The following is a 16,806-nucleotide window of genomic DNA, read 5'->3' on the forward strand; positions in this document are numbered from 1 at the left end:
TCCTTATATTGTTTGGATGGTAGAGTGATATATTTTTTTTTAATAGTAATAGGAACCCTACTATTTCTTTGTTAAAGGATGGTTATTTATGTTGTATTTGCTGTGTTGCAGATAAAATCATCCATACATCCTTCCATGTTCCAAACCCAACCGTATTATCATCATTGCATCAATAAATGGAAGATTGTCATCTTTGGGTCCTTTTGTTTTAATGGACATACTGGTGTCAAGGCTTTAGTTAGAACAATCCAGGTACAATCCTTTACAGGGATTTTAAACCACATGTTTTGGTTGTCATGTAGGAGTGCAAAGTGGGAAAGCAATGTGAGTGGAGGAATGAACTCTCTCCCTCGACTTCATTCATTTGCTGTAGGTGTCAATGCCTTAACTTGAACCTAACCTAACAGAAAATAAATGTTTCTGTTCATCCTTGCAGATGTTCTCCCTCCAAGTTCTGTGAGTCATTTGATTACTCAATTCAGTGGCATCTGGTCGCACTATTTGGAAAAAATTATTATAGTTACCTACTAGGATGAACTCTGAGTGCCTAGACTACTTGCATGGTCATACCCCGGCACAGTTGGCCACTACACCACACTGTCAGTCAACAAAATACTTGGACAGTATGTATTATAACTAGCAATCAATAAAATTCTTGGCCAGCATGTATTGTAACTGGCAATTGCAACATGATATTGTGCCAAGTTCTGAGTTTCTATTACTTTAAAACCTGTGCCTTTGACCTCTCATAGTATATAGATGATGCCAAAATCTCACTGTGAGTAACATGCCAATAATATTGTCACCTGCCTGCCAGGGATCACATGATCTCATTCAGGTAAGTGTATCTGGCCTCCATTGACTGATTGCTGCTCAACACCGTGCAAAGTTCCAGCATGAGCGTCCAGATGAACTTATCAGACAGGAGGCTGATAAGCCTTCAGAATGGGACGGTTGCAAAGTTTGGCTGTTACTGTGACTGAACAGTGAAGTTCAAAGGCATGATGACACTTGTTACAACTGTTTATGTAATCAACCCCGATCCGTGATCACTGTTGAGCTGCCAACTTCTGTTGTTGATTGGCAGGGACAGTTTGGCTGTGGGAGTTAGGACATCGACCAGCCGGTCCCTGACATCTATAGATCCCCACTCCGTGCGTCATGGTGCATGCTGACAGTTCTATGTTGGATGACAGGTGTTCATCCTCTGCAACATGTGTATATAGTTAGAATGAACAATGTTGTGTCTTGTCAAAGTCAACATATCCAACATATCATACACAAAAAACAGTTGGTAAGCTGTTGAATATCTGTTCATGCATACATCGCCTGGTAAAGCCACAAAAATAGCACAGCACAGACTGCGCCTTTCGCCATGCACCTTTGTCCCCATAATCCTTAACACCAAAATCGCACTGCACTGCTTCATTGTTACTGACACACCTCCTACTGCGCCTCTCCTCCCACTTGGGCGCAGTCAAGTTAATGGCAAGTCACCAAAATACTAAACGGGCACAGGCGAGAAAAAAACCTGTGCGCCCAGCGAAAACGCCACTTTGTTGGTGCATGGTGGCATTTTCCTTCAATAAACACTCTTTTAACTCAACTACTTTTATTTGCAAAACATCACAAACAACATTATTCTTGTCCTGAACCGTATTATATCTGAAAACAAAATCATGAACACTGAATAATACAGGACCTTTAATGTTTCACTGTTTCCCTGCTGCAACAGGTGGGACCTGCTGCAACAGGGAGCCTCTCTCTCACACACACACACACACACACATTGGGTTCCTTGGGTTGCTCCACTAGTGGTCCAGCTGGCCTGTAACTTTTCTACGAACATGACAACATTTTCTCCGAAAGGCAGTGACAGTGTAATTAGGAAAAACAAATGCAGTCACTGCTGCTGCAGTTCAGATCCCATTGTCTTCGGTTGTGAGGCAAGAGACTCGGCAACAGTGACTTCACATGTTTTCAGGATGATAATATATTGTACAAATCCACAGCAGAGATTTGCCAGTAGAATGATTGGTTTGATAGGGGATAAGCAGTAACTCCTCCACAAAGTCTGGAGACAACAAAATGTTCTGGTAGTTTATGGACTTCCAAGACTTCTTTCCAAAGCATATTTCTAGGAATGCCATGTGTTGCTGTTGCAATTTCAGGAAACCAGATCTTTGTGAAATGAAGAGATAACACAGAGTATTCACTAGCTGGTTTGTTTTGTTTATCCTGCAACCGCAATCTAAAACTCCAATTTTGTATGGCAAATAACAAATAAACAACTATTTGCATTTCTTGTAATACACACAGCCATTTCATATTTAGAGGTTAGAGATGTGGGCCTATGACTGGAGGGTCACTGGTTTGAATCCAAGGAAAATATGGATGGGGAATGTGAATGAGTCATGCTCTCCCTTTTCTCAACAACTACTGCCGAGGTGCCCTTAAGCAAGGCACTACACCTCCTACTGCTCAAGTGGAGCTGCTTTTACTGGGAAGAATTTCTAATGTCCCTTAGATTTCTTGAAAGCACTGCAGCACAGAATTAATCTTGTTTAATTCAAAGATCATCTGCGAACCAAGATACACAGTATTTCGTCTCGCATGTCTCCAACCAGGCTACAGGTTGGGAACAGTCAGGTCAGTAAAGGCTGCAGTACATGTTTTTAAAAGTCATCTTTGTGGGATCAACAACACTAAGTTGTCCACCACCAACACAACACGCCATGAGGGAACGTTTCCATAGTGACCGAGAGAGAAAAGATGAACATTCACAAGTGTATCTATTCTGTTTTAAACAATTTCCGCAGCTCTTCCTTATTTATCACTCACACACAATCATTTTCAGGTCACAGCAATATGTTGTTTCATCTATTATGACACTGGCCCTTGCATTCCTTTGACTAATGTTGTTCTGGAAATGTAAATGTAATGTATTCTTCTGTTCTACTCATTTTAAATAGTTCTTGATAAACACATAGACTAAATGGTTAAAATGTAACGTAATATAATTGCTTTAGTGCTTTTATGAATGATGCAATTCTAGTGATACTTAAAATTATAGGTTTTTTGGTCAGGATTTGGGCTGAAAAACAGGCTCATTCTTTTCAGAAACAACTGTCCCTCAACCAAGAATCTCAAAATTTGCAGTAAATTGGTTACTGAACACTAGAAAGGCCACTGAATGTTAGGAGTCTATATGAGAAAGCCAACATGGCCTCAAATGAAGGGGATAAATGTGATTATGACCACTATTTCCTTCTGTGGTTTTGAAAATCTTAAAACACTGATTTGTACAGAAAGTGGTTATGGGAGAAATCATGGAGGGACATTTTGAAAGTTGTGAAATGTCAGTTCTAAAATTCAAAGCAGCTGTGAAGTGACAGTGGATAAGCCTTTCTGGTGTTAACCACCTAGAATAGTATAAAATTATAGGGATGGCAGAATGACTTAATAGTCATACCATTTTTCACTTCAGTGGCTTTGTCTGGATGCCAACTGTTGCTCAACGCCTTTCCTCCCTCAAACAGTCCAATGGGGAATCTTTTTCAGGGAACTAGTCCACAAACTCAAGGAATCAGAGATACAAAGCATGTTTGTTTTTTAGTCATAATGTACATTGGTTCAGTGTTGCATAATATGTTTTGAGTTGTTAGCATTGCAGTGATGACCAGCTATAATCTGTGTACTATTATGGGAACATGTTGGAGTAATCGGTCCGTCGATCTACAATGACCTCTCTGTGTTTGAGGAGCAGGGCTACTAACACAGTAATGAGTTACTGTGCTGCAGGAATTTACCATCATCCAAACTACGTCACGATGCAGACTTCACTATGGATGTTCATGTGAAGCTGATACTGTGTTTATCTATTTATATATTAATTTCCCAAACTTCATTATTAATAAATACCTCTTAAATATAGACGATGTATCAATAAGTATTATCATTTAGTCAACCAATGTCTTGAGTTATCTGCTATTTTTTTTTAAAACACAGCACCACTTTTAATGTGCTGCTTTATAGCATTTTGTTGCTTTACTGAAATGGTGCATATCTTATTTTGGAAGAGGACACCATGCCTCTTTACAGCCTCAGGAACTGTCTGCACTCTCTGTGTCTCATCACATATTCAAGATATTCATTCTACACTGGACCAGTGCACACACTCACCACACCTAATGCTGAATACGCTAAATCCACTGGACTGACCCACCACACCTAATAATGCAATCATTATAAACTTTATTAAACTCTTGGATGACATGTTTAGGGTAGGACTCTCATTTACAGTGGTGCTGAGTTACAAAAACTAAACATAACAAAACAAAAAGAGAATGAAAACTACATTAATATAAAACAAAATTCATCATCAAATACTTGATAATGCTTCAATGTTTCCAGGGTATAAAGTTTCAAGAGACACAATTCATTCCAGGTATGAGGGGCAATAATGTTGACTGTACATATAGGCATACATATAGTAGGTATTGTGTTTATACAGTCTACTGCCTACTGTTGTCAAGTTCAATGTAGTTGTCAATTGTTTCAATGTAAGCATAAACACAAATTAGCACAAATTAACACAAATTCCTGTATTTATATTACTTAAAGTGTTGTTTTTGATGTTTATAAAGTGACTGTGACTCAACTAAAAGCATCAATTTGCTTACATGACTTACTACAACCTGCGTAGTATTGCATAATAACTAGCAATTCTATATTTGCTGTGCATTTACCAGGTTTCAGCATGAATGCCTCCATAGGAGTTCAGGAGCTGTCAACTTCCAAAATGCAGTGGATCCCTCCTGGGGATCTACTGTCATCACCGACAGCTTTTTAAATGAATAATGAGCTGCAGGCAAAATTATCTCTTGAAAACTCTGACCCTAGACACAGGCATGGTATGATGCGGGACCCCTCTGCCATGTTCAAAGCATAATTTCTTGTTAGTGAAAATGTATCTCCAAGGCGTGGGAAAGAAGGAAGGAATCCTTATTTATTTTGAATTCTGAATGAGCTTTTGGATACTATGATCCTGAACTTCATTGTTTGTAATGTAATTTGAAAGTGAAATATCGATGGACAACATGCATTCTATGTTTTCATCATTGTACCTTTGTTTGATCACTTTGTTTCACTTACAGTGTCTTGTAAGCCTATGTGGGCTGGGCACCAGTTTACTATAATAAAATTAAATCAAATCAAATCAATGTAAGTGAGTGGTAGTAGCTGCAGATACGCTCAGGGGCCAATAGTGAGGGTTAACCATGAACTGATATCGAGGTCTATATTATTTTCTTATAAGTATTTAATTATTTCATAATTGTTTAAGAGCAACTGGAGTAGTCGGGAATATCAGGATATGTGATGTATCTCTTTATTAAGACATCATGTTTTGTTTCTCTGTACAGTGCACTGCATTTCAGTTCATAAAAGTAAATGCACTCAACAGCCGGCATGGAGACCAATTTGATCGATCTGTCCAAAGCCTCGTGCATCAAAATCACAAAATGCTTCATCTATAAAAACACAGACAGCAGTGGAAACTTGCGAAAATATATTACAGCTTAATATACAAATATATACATGTACATTCAATAAATAGAATATGAAATATTCTTGGGATGTATTACGGCTATTATGTAGGCCAGTCCATCACAGATTACAAAGGCTTGCATGTTTATTTTCGGCAATTTTGTAAAGGTTGACCTGTCAAAACAATAGCATGTTTTACAGACTGTGCTCAATCAGTGAGGTAAACTGTTCCAGGTGAGACACTGTTGACCCATTCATTAAGTAATTCAGCCATGATTTCAATGTTTAGCGAATGACCTCAGTTCATTTCATTAACAATGACCAAAACCAAAGAATGCATATCTCAGTTGGACCGCAATGTGAATGACCATGTGATCAAATTGGCTGCAGGGGGCAGGGAGCCTTTTAAAGTGACCAGTGCCAAACACAATAACCAAATGCAATCAAAGAACAAGAGAGGCTTCAAGAGATCTGATATTAACATATAACTCGTATTCAAATATATATAATACTGACTGAAAAAAAGCTATTTACAAAGATCACTGTGATTCTCCATTCAGTAGACAGTAACAACGTCTTTGGTCCCTGTTGATTGTTGGCAATTAGTGGTTAGGGCGAGACAAACATTAGAGACAAAATGATCATTTTGCAAGTGTAAAACAAAAAAAAAGATGTGCCAAAATTATGCCTATCACTCTGAATCATTTATATATAAACAATTAACCAAGTTCACATAGGCAAAGAAAAACGCATCATTTCAAGAGTTCAAAATGCATCAGAATCTGTATAAACAGTACATACATATATAGGCTACAGGAGCATAAACAAATGATTACAAAGATATGCAGCAAAAGTTACTGAAAGATTGAAATAGCAAAATGTCTTCACATCATTACGATGACACTTGTAACATTTTTCCAGTAGCAGAGGTTAGCAGAAGACAAGAAATATGATGAGCTGACTGATTTCCAGCACTGCGGATGAGGTTATGTAGGTTGTGCTGGGGGCTGAAGTGGTGCGGCCATTCAGGATGAATCAGAGGAATACAACATGCTGTACGTCTCCAGTTCCTTGCATAAGTTTTCCCAGTGTTGTTCTGTCCATCTTTGGCTATGTATGTAGAGATGGATGATGTGCATTGATGGGATGTGTTCAAGTGCAACTTCAAGCGTCATTCTGCCCGAAAAGACTGCCCTGCATCTTCATCTTGTGCATCCTGGGAAGAAGAAGAGACGATGGTGAGCAGGAGAGCTTGTATCAGCACCTAACAGTACATGGCAAGGCTTACCGAATCTCCTTAGTGTATCATTGTATGATGAGGCTCATTCAGTTGACAAGCAAAAGTGATTATATGAAAGTTTCCTGTAAGCTACTCTTCAACTTACAGTTTCTCTTTGCGGCTCCTGTTGTCTTCCTTTGACTTGACAAAGGCGGCATCCTCTCCTCCCCTGACGAGGTAGGCGAACTCTCCCTCCTTCGCACTGAAGATCACCCTGCAATCACACAGGAAAATAACAGAAATTCATTTAAATGTCATGAAAAAGAAAAGCAGTCAATATCCTTTACTATTTGACATACCTAGCCCTATGTCTGTGTCTAATTATTAAAATCAGCAGGTTAAAGTACATGTAGGTCACCACATCTATCCTGTTAGTAATTCTTTCAACATGCTGCATGCTAAACAAGCTAAACACCATGAAACATCCTATGTTTATAAATTAATCTGTAACCAAAAGGCTGCAACAGGTCCAGCAACTTCTATTCTATTCTATTCTACTCAACTCTGTCTTGCTGTGTTCCATAACCAACAAGCTGCAGAAGGTCCAGTAACTTCTATTCTATTCTATTTTTTTTGTGTGTAAATTGACCAGTTTTAACATTGTACTGTGATTGTTTAACTCTTTCTGTGAAGCACCTTGAGATTTCGTATTTTAAAGCGTGCTATATAAATAAAATGCATTATTATTATTATTCTGTTATATTATATTATATTATATCATATTATATTATATTATATTATGTTATATTATATTATATTCTAATGTGTTCCATTCTATTCGGGTTAATCATATCTTTGATGTGACGTGGAGAGGGAAGGCGGCCGTAATAAAGAACATACTTGGACTGCTTCTCCCCAGATTTGACACGCAGTTTGCGGATGTGGAACTTGCTGCTGCCCCACCAGTCCGACCAGCTGAAGTACGCGTCCTTCTCCCAGCGCAGCTTGACGATCATCAGGTCTCCGATCTCCACGTCGGTGGTGAGCAGGAAGGACACAGTGCTGTTACCGTTTAGGACTGGCCTGCAGGGTTCAAAGAATGGCGAAGTTCAAAGGTCAGCTGGACGGATTATACACTAGAGGCCAACAGATGGTGGACAGAGGCATTCATGGCATGGTGTGTGTGTGTGTGTGTGTGTGTGTGTGTGTGTGTGTGTGCGTGCGTGTGTGTGTGTATCTACAGACACGTGAGTGACGTACATAGGAGTGCCTTTTTGGTCTTAATTTGGAGTCAGAAGATGGATGGTCGGAAACAACTCACATGCTGTGTGTGTGTGTGTGTGTGTGTGTGTTATTCATAAGCGGTTATTGTACATACAAGACGAATGGGATATCCTCCTTCTCTCCATGGGTTCCATACAGGGAAATTTTCAGCGGCTGCTCCGTAAATTTCAGCTGCTCCTTACTGAAGAAATGCACCTTCACCTGGTAGTGGAAAACTGAGAGAGAGAGAGAGAGAAAGAGAGAGAGAGGTACAGCATTAGTGTATGTCAGCATGAGCACACCTGCAGCCTGTCCAGTTTAGACACATTCTCTCACAGCTTGACACTTTCCTGGCCGACGTCCCTGACACCACTACTTAAAGTTAGTCCCATACTAGTATGCCTTTAAGCCCTTATGTAACTTGTTATCCCTATATCCTTGTGTGACTACGGCACACTGTGTTCAAGCACACATTTGTGCTAACGTCTCTTCTACTGTGTTTGGTTTAATGTAAATGATACACACATTTACATACTAACTATGCTAAGCTGTTGACACACATTACAGCTGAAATGCCAGTATCTACTATCAGAGGAATATCCTTCACCCAGCTTACTACTACTACTGCTACCACTGTGGGCTCACGCCAAAACGTAGTTCACAAATAAAACTCGTGGAGTGGTACACCAGTATCCGGTAACTTTCCATGGCTAGTGAACTACGTGTGGTGGTGTCCCATTCCCTAACTAACCCCCAGTTCACGACTGACTAACACACATGACCTCCTCCTCATGTGACACAGCACACTAAAACTCTATGTTACTCCTTGGCTTGATTTGGTTTTCTCTGACGCTGCCATTTCTATCTGCTAAACTGGGCTGCGTCAAGTAGGGAAAGAGGAGGAGAGAGAGAGAGAGAGAGAGAGAGAGAGAGAGAGAGAGAGAGAGAGAGAGAGAGAGAGAGAGAGTGGGAAATTATACTATCTCTTCTAGATAGTGAGTCAGGTGACCGATACGTTAATCTCTACTGTATTTTAGAACAGCTGTGATGATGCTGTACTTGTGTGTAGCGTGCACATGTGTGTGCAAGTGTGTGGATGGTGTGGTGTGGATGGTCACATGTACTCGTAAGTGCATACATTCATGCATTTGTGCATGCATGCATTAGAGGTGTGTGAATGTGTATTTGTTTCTTTGTCTACCTACTGTGTGTAGTCTATTTGTATCAATATTAACTGCACTAATATTAATTAAACCAAGTCCAGCTTTAGGCAGCCACCACTACAATAAGAACATTCAACAACAGTAGCACATACACTGAGGATTACTCCACTTAAAGTATGTACATCAATTAACTCAGCTCCCAGTAATCCAGGGAAAGTGTAAATCCAAACAGACTTTTCTGCAGTGGCTAAACTTATTTAATCTCTTTGCTTATATTGCACATAACACATACTCTTCTCTACAATGGCTTACACAGTCTTTTTATCAAGTACATGTCATTCTTCCTGGTCTTTACCTTTGTAGGGCATCATTTCGCGAGTCTTGAGGTACATCTTGGCGCTGCGGGGGGCGCGGACCTTGTTGATGTTGTAGCCCAGCATGTTGCAGCGGTTCTTGCGACAGCTGAGGCACAGGCCCTTGTTGAAGGCATCTTTAGAGCTGCAGCGGTAGGCCATGCTCTGCTGCTGTGTGTTCACCAGAGAGTCGATGAACAGGTGGATGGAGCGCTCGTGGGAACACTTGACAAGCTGGTCCATATCTGTAGCAGACAGAACAGAGAAGTTATGAAGCTCTTTCATCACGCAACATACTGTAGAGAAAATGGGACTAAATCCACTGGATTGGCCCAGATAATTTTTCTCACTTAGTTCCGCCTGGCTCAATTAACACAAACACAAAGCGTGTCTTTCTCAATCCATGCAAAACATGTCTAACCTGAACCAATCAGACCGTGTCTGTGACATATTGTGAGTGTTCCACAGCTGGGTGTGTTATGACTGGGGGCAAACATCTTTAAATTGTACCCCTGAAAGCTTTTATGGAGGCAAAGTACCTGTTGACGTCATGTAAACTTCAAATGAATCTATCTTGAAAATTTACAACACTGTAATTACATACATTTCACTTTAATGTGGCCAGAGCTGTGTATTTACAGTGCAGCGTGTCACCTAGAGGAGGTACAACGAAGATTGGTACCACCAGAGCTTTACAGCTAGAGTCACAATCTTTGATTTATCAGTACATACAACTCTTCACTTACCACAACACAACATCACATAACTTAGAGCCACTACATCACAGAGCCTGGCCACTGATTCAGCTGATTCAGTGTGATAAATTGAAGCTGGCTCAGAGTGTCTGGCCCATTGGACTGGAACTCACATTACAGAGGGTGAGTATATTCTAATCTGGTAGTATAATTATAATAATAGTCATGTGATACTTTACTGATACTCATAGGGAAATTCTCTTTTTGCTTGTTCTCCTCTACAGGTGTGGGGGCTTGAACCCATGCTAAAGCAACTACAGCACTTATAGTACATATATTTTTCTGTAGAGAGAATTCTAGGCAAAGAAGCTAAAAAGCAACATCAAAAGCAGTGAAGAACAGACAGCGAGTGTTTGAAGTACATACTCTGGAGGCCTTTGATGCCTGCTGATGCGATCCCCAGCAGGGTGTTCTGGATGTCGCAGCCTGGCTGGAAAGTGCCTCCGTTTGGGTAAATGTCGATGTGGCCCACGGGCCTCTGGATGCCGATGCTGCGGTCTGGGGAGCCCCTGGTGTTGGTGTGCAGGACGTCCACAAACTGGGCGTCGCCTGGGGAGAGCGTGCTCTGGTCGTCTGCATGCTCGAAGGTGGGACCGGCGGGATCCAGACCTGGATAAAAAAGAGGAAAGGATTGTTTTATCTTTGTAAGAATTTGTTTGTATTGATGTGGTTTCATTTTATCATTCCCAGTAAAGAAAGACTGAGTAAATGAAAGAGAGGCACAGAGAAAGGGGGAAAGAAGTGCCTCTTTACAGATCAGTCCGGTCGCCTATGGACTGATCTATCTATACTGTACATGAAAACATTGGAATATGTGTTTGGTTAATCCTCTTTGTGCTGTGCGCAGTTCTGCAGACCACTGAAGCTCAGCCAGAAGCTAAACAATGTGAGGCAGTGATTATGGGCTCTTAATGGTCTGCTGCTCTCCCAGCTCCCGCCTCAGATCGCAGTAAACATACCATTATTCTAAGCAGGTCAGAGAGATTTCAAAGCTGGATAAACTTCATAGTGACAAACAGGGGGGTTGGACCCACTGACTGGCACCCAGTAGCTACATGCACACATACAATAAGGGCCTGGAATGTAATGAGCAGCAGATTATATTTCAGTAGTGTGCTGTGTGGGTTTTACAAGCAGGGCTGAAAAGAACAGAACGTATACAGCACAGTGCGAAAGGGTATAGTGTGTTTGCAAGCACAAAATCATTGGCTCAAACCAACTTTAAACATTAAAACTTTATATCCAACAACCACCCATTTGCTTCTGCATAAGCAATAAGACAAGAGAGGCCATGATTTCAAGTGATTTTGCAACAAATCTTCAATAAATCTTCTATTTTAATCAATAATAAACTATACAAATAATTAAATGTTGTTGTTCCACCAAGTAATAAAGTTCAGGGTCGTATGACTGGTGATTTTTAGTTTGTGCATTAATATTCAAATTAAATGTTATGAGGTCAAATGTGTGGGTTTTATCGGGTATTCTACAACAACTTCAAATGTGACTCCAATCAGAACTGAGGAACGCAAACACCCATTTTAAATTCTAATAATCCAATTAAATGTGTTTATGCTTATGCTGTTTGTCTGTATTTATTGTATGCAGATGATGGTCCACTGGAGTTGTTGCGCTCACCTGTGATCCTGCTGATTTTATGGTCAGTGAGGTCTCCAGCGATGCCGGCCACATGCGCTCCCAGACTGTAACCCAGCAGATGAATCCTCTCCCAGGGCAACTGCAGCTCTTTCTGAAAGGGAAGAGATGGGTGCAGTGTGTGTGAGAAATTGGTTCTCAATGGGACATCCTGGTAAAATAAAGGTTGAATAATTGTGTCTAAATGCGTCTTAAATAAAAGTTACTACAACACTTTAATATGCCCTAAAACTCTCTGCACCATTTAAAAGTGAATACTGCAGACTAAAAGTAGTACTACACTGAACCTGGTATGGCAGTTCTCTGTTTAAATCTTAATAGAGTTTGGGATATAATACAGGGCAAGGATTAATGCGTGCCTGTAAAACCAACCCTGAAAGAGATGATGAATTAAAATATACAAAAAGGCTTGTTTCAAATGCAGTTTATGCCTTGCCAAAACCTCGCAATCTGTAAAACTGGACATCAGGTAAACAAAGTGCAAACAAATGAAAGCATTACTCATGCCAATACCCCCTTTGCCTTCAAGTTGTTCAAACAAAGGCTGCACTCCACTAAATACTGAGCCTTGTAATGAGAGGCTGCTGTGAGCCACAGACATGGCCATAAAAAGCCTTTATAGGGCATGTAAAATCATAACCAGAAGGAAAACATATCCGCCGCACCACGAGACACCAAAATATTACATCACCAGCAACAAATTTGTCACAATTTCACCGACTATTTTCATTTCCGACCAGGTTTATGGGTTGGTTCTAATTTCTGAGACTTGCTGGCACATTAACACTGAGTGTGGTGATATTTTGGTCATCAGACGGCAGTAGTGTGTGTGTAGGCTTAAAGCATTCAAATCCAACTGCCAACAGTGAGGATCTGGAAAACATGATCCAGCTGTCAACCAGCTGGGCGGCTGCTCTATCAAAACACTCACTTGTATCCAGCTGACGAACTTGGCGACGTCGCGGCCCACTAGCTTGGTGTAGGCTGCAGAGGTTGGGTAGTGCTGATTGGCCCGGGTCAGCCAGTCCACCACGATCACATTGGCACTGGGCTCCCGCTCGTAAAGAGCCGCCACCAGCTTGGGCACCCAGCTCTCGAACATCCCTGTGACCTGTAGTGCACACACACACACACACACACACAGTTCTGAGGTCAGCTGCAGCATGGCCTGATTTAGAGCTGCAACGATTAATCGATTAATCGATTAGTTGTCAACTATTAAATTAATCGCCAACTATTTTGATAATCCATTAATCGGTTTGAGTAATTTTTTAAGAAAAATAAGTCAAAATGTGAATATTTTCTGGTTTCTTTACTCCTCTATGACAGTAAACTGAATATCTTTGGGTTGTGGACAAAACAAGACATTTGAGTCATCTTGGGCTTTGGGAAACACTGATCGACATTTTTCACCATTTTTTGACATTTTATAGACCAAACAACTAATCGATTAATCGAGAAAATAATCGACAGATTAATCAACAATGAAAATAATCGTTAGTTGCAGCCCTAGCCTGATTCATTTTGGCCTTAGCCCTCTTTCTATGCCCAGGGACTGGAGAGCAGCCAAGGTGTCATCAGGTTCAAATCTTGCATGACTGGCTCTAAATCACATTATGGGAGGGGATCGGACGCACTGCTAACTCATCACTCTTTGCCTCTCTTGACTGTAATTACTTACTTCAATGCTAGGTTATATTCATCTCACATTACTCAATGCAGGCTCATCATAATTTGGATGAGTTGGCCCAAAAGTTCTGATCACTTAGTCCATCTTCTCAGCATTTTCTTGATGACAGCATAGGCAAGACTCAAACCCTGTTAGTTTTATGTTTTATATTTATGCAAAATACCGTTCTAAAGGTTTAGTTCACTTGGTATCCATGATGCAATTTCCCTAAATTGATGGCTTGGAGCCAGAAAGGGCGTAAGTAGGTTTTGACAAACTTTACATGAGAGCCAAAAGAAGTGGACCTAATATGATGAACTGATGTCTTTTGATAATGATAATGTCATCATATAAATACACAAATAAAAAGGTTCTTACACTACTAAACAGATCTCCTCAAGAGCTTTTATTAGATATATAGATCTAATTTTCATCCAGAATGTTAGTTATGCACTTCTGGCTTCAAGCCCCCAAACCAGACTGCTGAGATACTTGTGGTTATTAGTTGATGTGAGAATGCGTGGTGATCACACATTAACATCAAAGAGACTTAGTCTGACATACCGTCCAGCCATGTATTACAATGAAGCTCTGTGTTTCTGGGTTGAATTCACACTCTGCGATGGTTTCTGGCTGGCCGGGCACGATGTAGCACAGGTCGTCATCCGGGACGTCAGCCGTCCGCAGGGAGAACTTGGACACAATGCCGGTGTAATCTGTGATCCATTCAGCAGTGGTGGGCAGGGGAGCAGCGGTGGCTGTGGTGTTTGCTGTTAAAACACACAACCACACATACACACACACACACACACACAAACAAACAATTGCATTAGTTGAAATGGCTTATGCTCTGTCCATGAAGTAGTATTATTGTGGCATGAGGGAAATGAACAGAGGTGCCAAGTACATGCACTTTCATCTGGGATTCTGGCAGTGGAAAAAATCGGTTTTATAAGAGATTATGGAACAAATCCATCCTGTAATAATAATGTGTCCATGCAACAACCATGGATTATGGAGCGGATTGAAACACTGATGGCCTATTTCATCCATAATCCTTTATCAGGAGACAGAATAAACACACTAAAACCTGAATTCTAGATTTCTAAATTATGAAATTAATTAAATTACTAATTTCTGTTATATCAAGTTCCCAACAAACTCATGAGTGCAAGTCAGTCAACCAGTAAGCATGTTGGGGCATAGAGCAGGGCAGTGTCGCCCCCTTTTGTCTCCAGTGCATTTCTACCAGCATAAGTTTCATTAATGACTCAAAACATTGTAAGAGAACGTTTCCTGAATGTTTCCTGAAGTAAAGTTCAGTTATCCAACTTAACACTGGATGACCGTCCGTCTCCAGGAACTACTCAGCCAAGCTTCTTTCAATAATTACAATGGCACAGCCTCAGATTTCTGAACATAATGAAAACAAGTTAAAATGTTGGCCTGAAGTAAAAAGAACAACGTTATAAAGGACGGTATTTTCCTAATAATCGAATACAAAATATGTGTACTTTTTTTACATATACTGTACCACCGAAGATAATTTATTTCCATTTGAATTAAAGTTTCATAAAGTTTTTCTACTCTCTTTTTTTTTTTTTTTTTTTTTTAACAAAAGGCCTATAGAAGAGGCTTTTCTATAGGCGCACATGGACGTGAATGCTATTAAATGGGGTGCAGACCTGCAGACCTGCAGACCTGAACCCTAAAGCCTTTCCATGGGGTTACTCCCGCTCAAAGCGGAGCGGCACGCATTAATTAAGCCGCTTCCCGTTAACACAAATATTTACTTCACCAGAGACGTTCAACACTGCAGCACTGGATGTTTGTCCAACCTCTCCATTAGTCCCACAACAATCTAAAACTGTGTAACACAATAAAACCGCACTGATTGGTCAGTCTTACCAAACACACTGGTGGGCTCAGGATCAGAAGAAAAAGTTGCACAGATTTTTGCCAAAATTATCCAAACAGTCAAAAAATGGATATTTTCTTTGCCCATATTATTGAGAGTTTTTTTCTATGGGATCCCGAATCAAAAGTTCCCTGGATGCTGGTTCAATAGTGGTATATCCAATGGAAGTCTATTAGTCAATTTCACACAGAACACCAGTCAGAAAGTGGTGTAGAGTTGCGGTTAAGGAGTAAAGTTTCTTATGAGGTCTGTCACAGTTGCCGCTCCAAGTTATCTTTATGAGCGGCTCATTTGAATATCCAAACACCATTGGCTGGGGGTTAAGGGGCGGGGCTTGAACCTCGTCCAAACTCTGAATCACTGAGGAAATCATTCACAATCTTCTGCAAGAGCTCAGGCTGACCTCAGCACTGCAGACTCTTTGATGAGGTTTAATTTAACGTTGGCATGATCATCATCTGAGTAAAACTGTGATTTAAAAATAACCCAGTTTGCTCTATAATTCTGTGTTTTACCCCTTTTCAACACTATTGTACTCAATAGTTGCTCAATTTTTCAACAAAGTCCAGAAATCCTGCATGTCCCTTAAGAACTTTTGAAATATAATTTTCATTGTTATGTCTTCCATGTCTTATATTTTTATTGATACTGGCTAACAAAGAAACCAAATCATTTTTTAAGGAAAAAAAATCTTTGACTCAGTCAGTTTCAATCAGTTTCACGTTCATACACAAGTTTATCACACAAATTTTGAGCCAATATCATATGATAGCCTATTATTTCCTATTAAATAAGAAACTGTTTGGCCTCTCTGTGAAGTAAGTACATGCATGCTGAAGGTGTTCATTTTCAACCCCAAATTCTTCACATGTCTCTAGCTCCATCCGTCTTTCCTCCTCAGAGGTTCCTTAGGTCAGAAATAAAACTCCACTCTATAACTCATGGGCATAAATCCATTCTATCTCTTTCTGACTCAAACAACGCAGACCACTCCCATACATACACACAACTTTATACATGTTAATTATATGAAATTAAAGGTTTTATGATGAACAAATTATTAGAATTGATTTTAGTGATGGTATATGATATGCTCCTTCGGGGGCCTCTGCTGCTTTGGGAAGCCAACACTGAAGTGTGTATCTCAGACAGATCTTGTGAGCAGCATGGGTGTGTTATCAAGCGCCTTCTCCCATTGGTCAGCCATTGCTGAGCAGTCTGTGGAATTTGGAAACAATGACAAAGCACAACTGACTGACAAAT

General features: G+C 40.3%; 1 protein-coding gene across 2 annotated transcripts; it reads right to left on the reverse strand.

Moving 5' to 3' along the window:
* Positions 1 to 5,552: 5,552 nt before the first annotated feature.
* lpla (lipoprotein lipase a) lies at positions 5,553 to 15,765 on the reverse strand. Of its 2 annotated transcripts, none has more exons than XM_071533502.1 (10): positions 15,534 to 15,765; positions 14,190 to 14,395; positions 12,888 to 13,067; positions 11,939 to 12,050; positions 10,667 to 10,909; positions 9,548 to 9,790; positions 8,145 to 8,265; positions 7,667 to 7,849; positions 6,933 to 7,040; positions 5,553 to 6,763 (listed from the first exon to the last, which is right to left on the reverse strand). In XM_071533502.1, exons 1-10 carry the CDS (start codon positions 15,628 to 15,630, stop codon positions 6,712 to 6,714), a joined length of 1,545 nt encoding a protein of 514 aa, XP_071389603.1. In that variant the 5' UTR covers positions 15,631 to 15,765; the 3' UTR covers positions 5,553 to 6,711. The 2 variants fall into 2 exon arrangements, with proteins under 2 accessions (XP_071389603.1, XP_071389604.1); XM_071533503.1 differs by having other exon boundaries at positions 10,676 to 10,909; positions 14,190 to 14,358; positions 15,521 to 15,765.
* Positions 15,766 to 16,806: the final 1,041 nt, after the last annotated feature.

Source organism: Centroberyx affinis, unplaced genomic scaffold, assembly GCF_046629955.1.
Source record: "Centroberyx affinis isolate AG114_WGS23_722 - 3 ecotype Tasmania unplaced genomic scaffold, CSIRO-AGI_Caff_v1 ptg002373l_1, whole genome shotgun sequence".
Taxonomy (NCBI): domain Eukaryota; kingdom Metazoa; phylum Chordata; class Actinopteri; order Beryciformes; family Berycidae; genus Centroberyx; species Centroberyx affinis.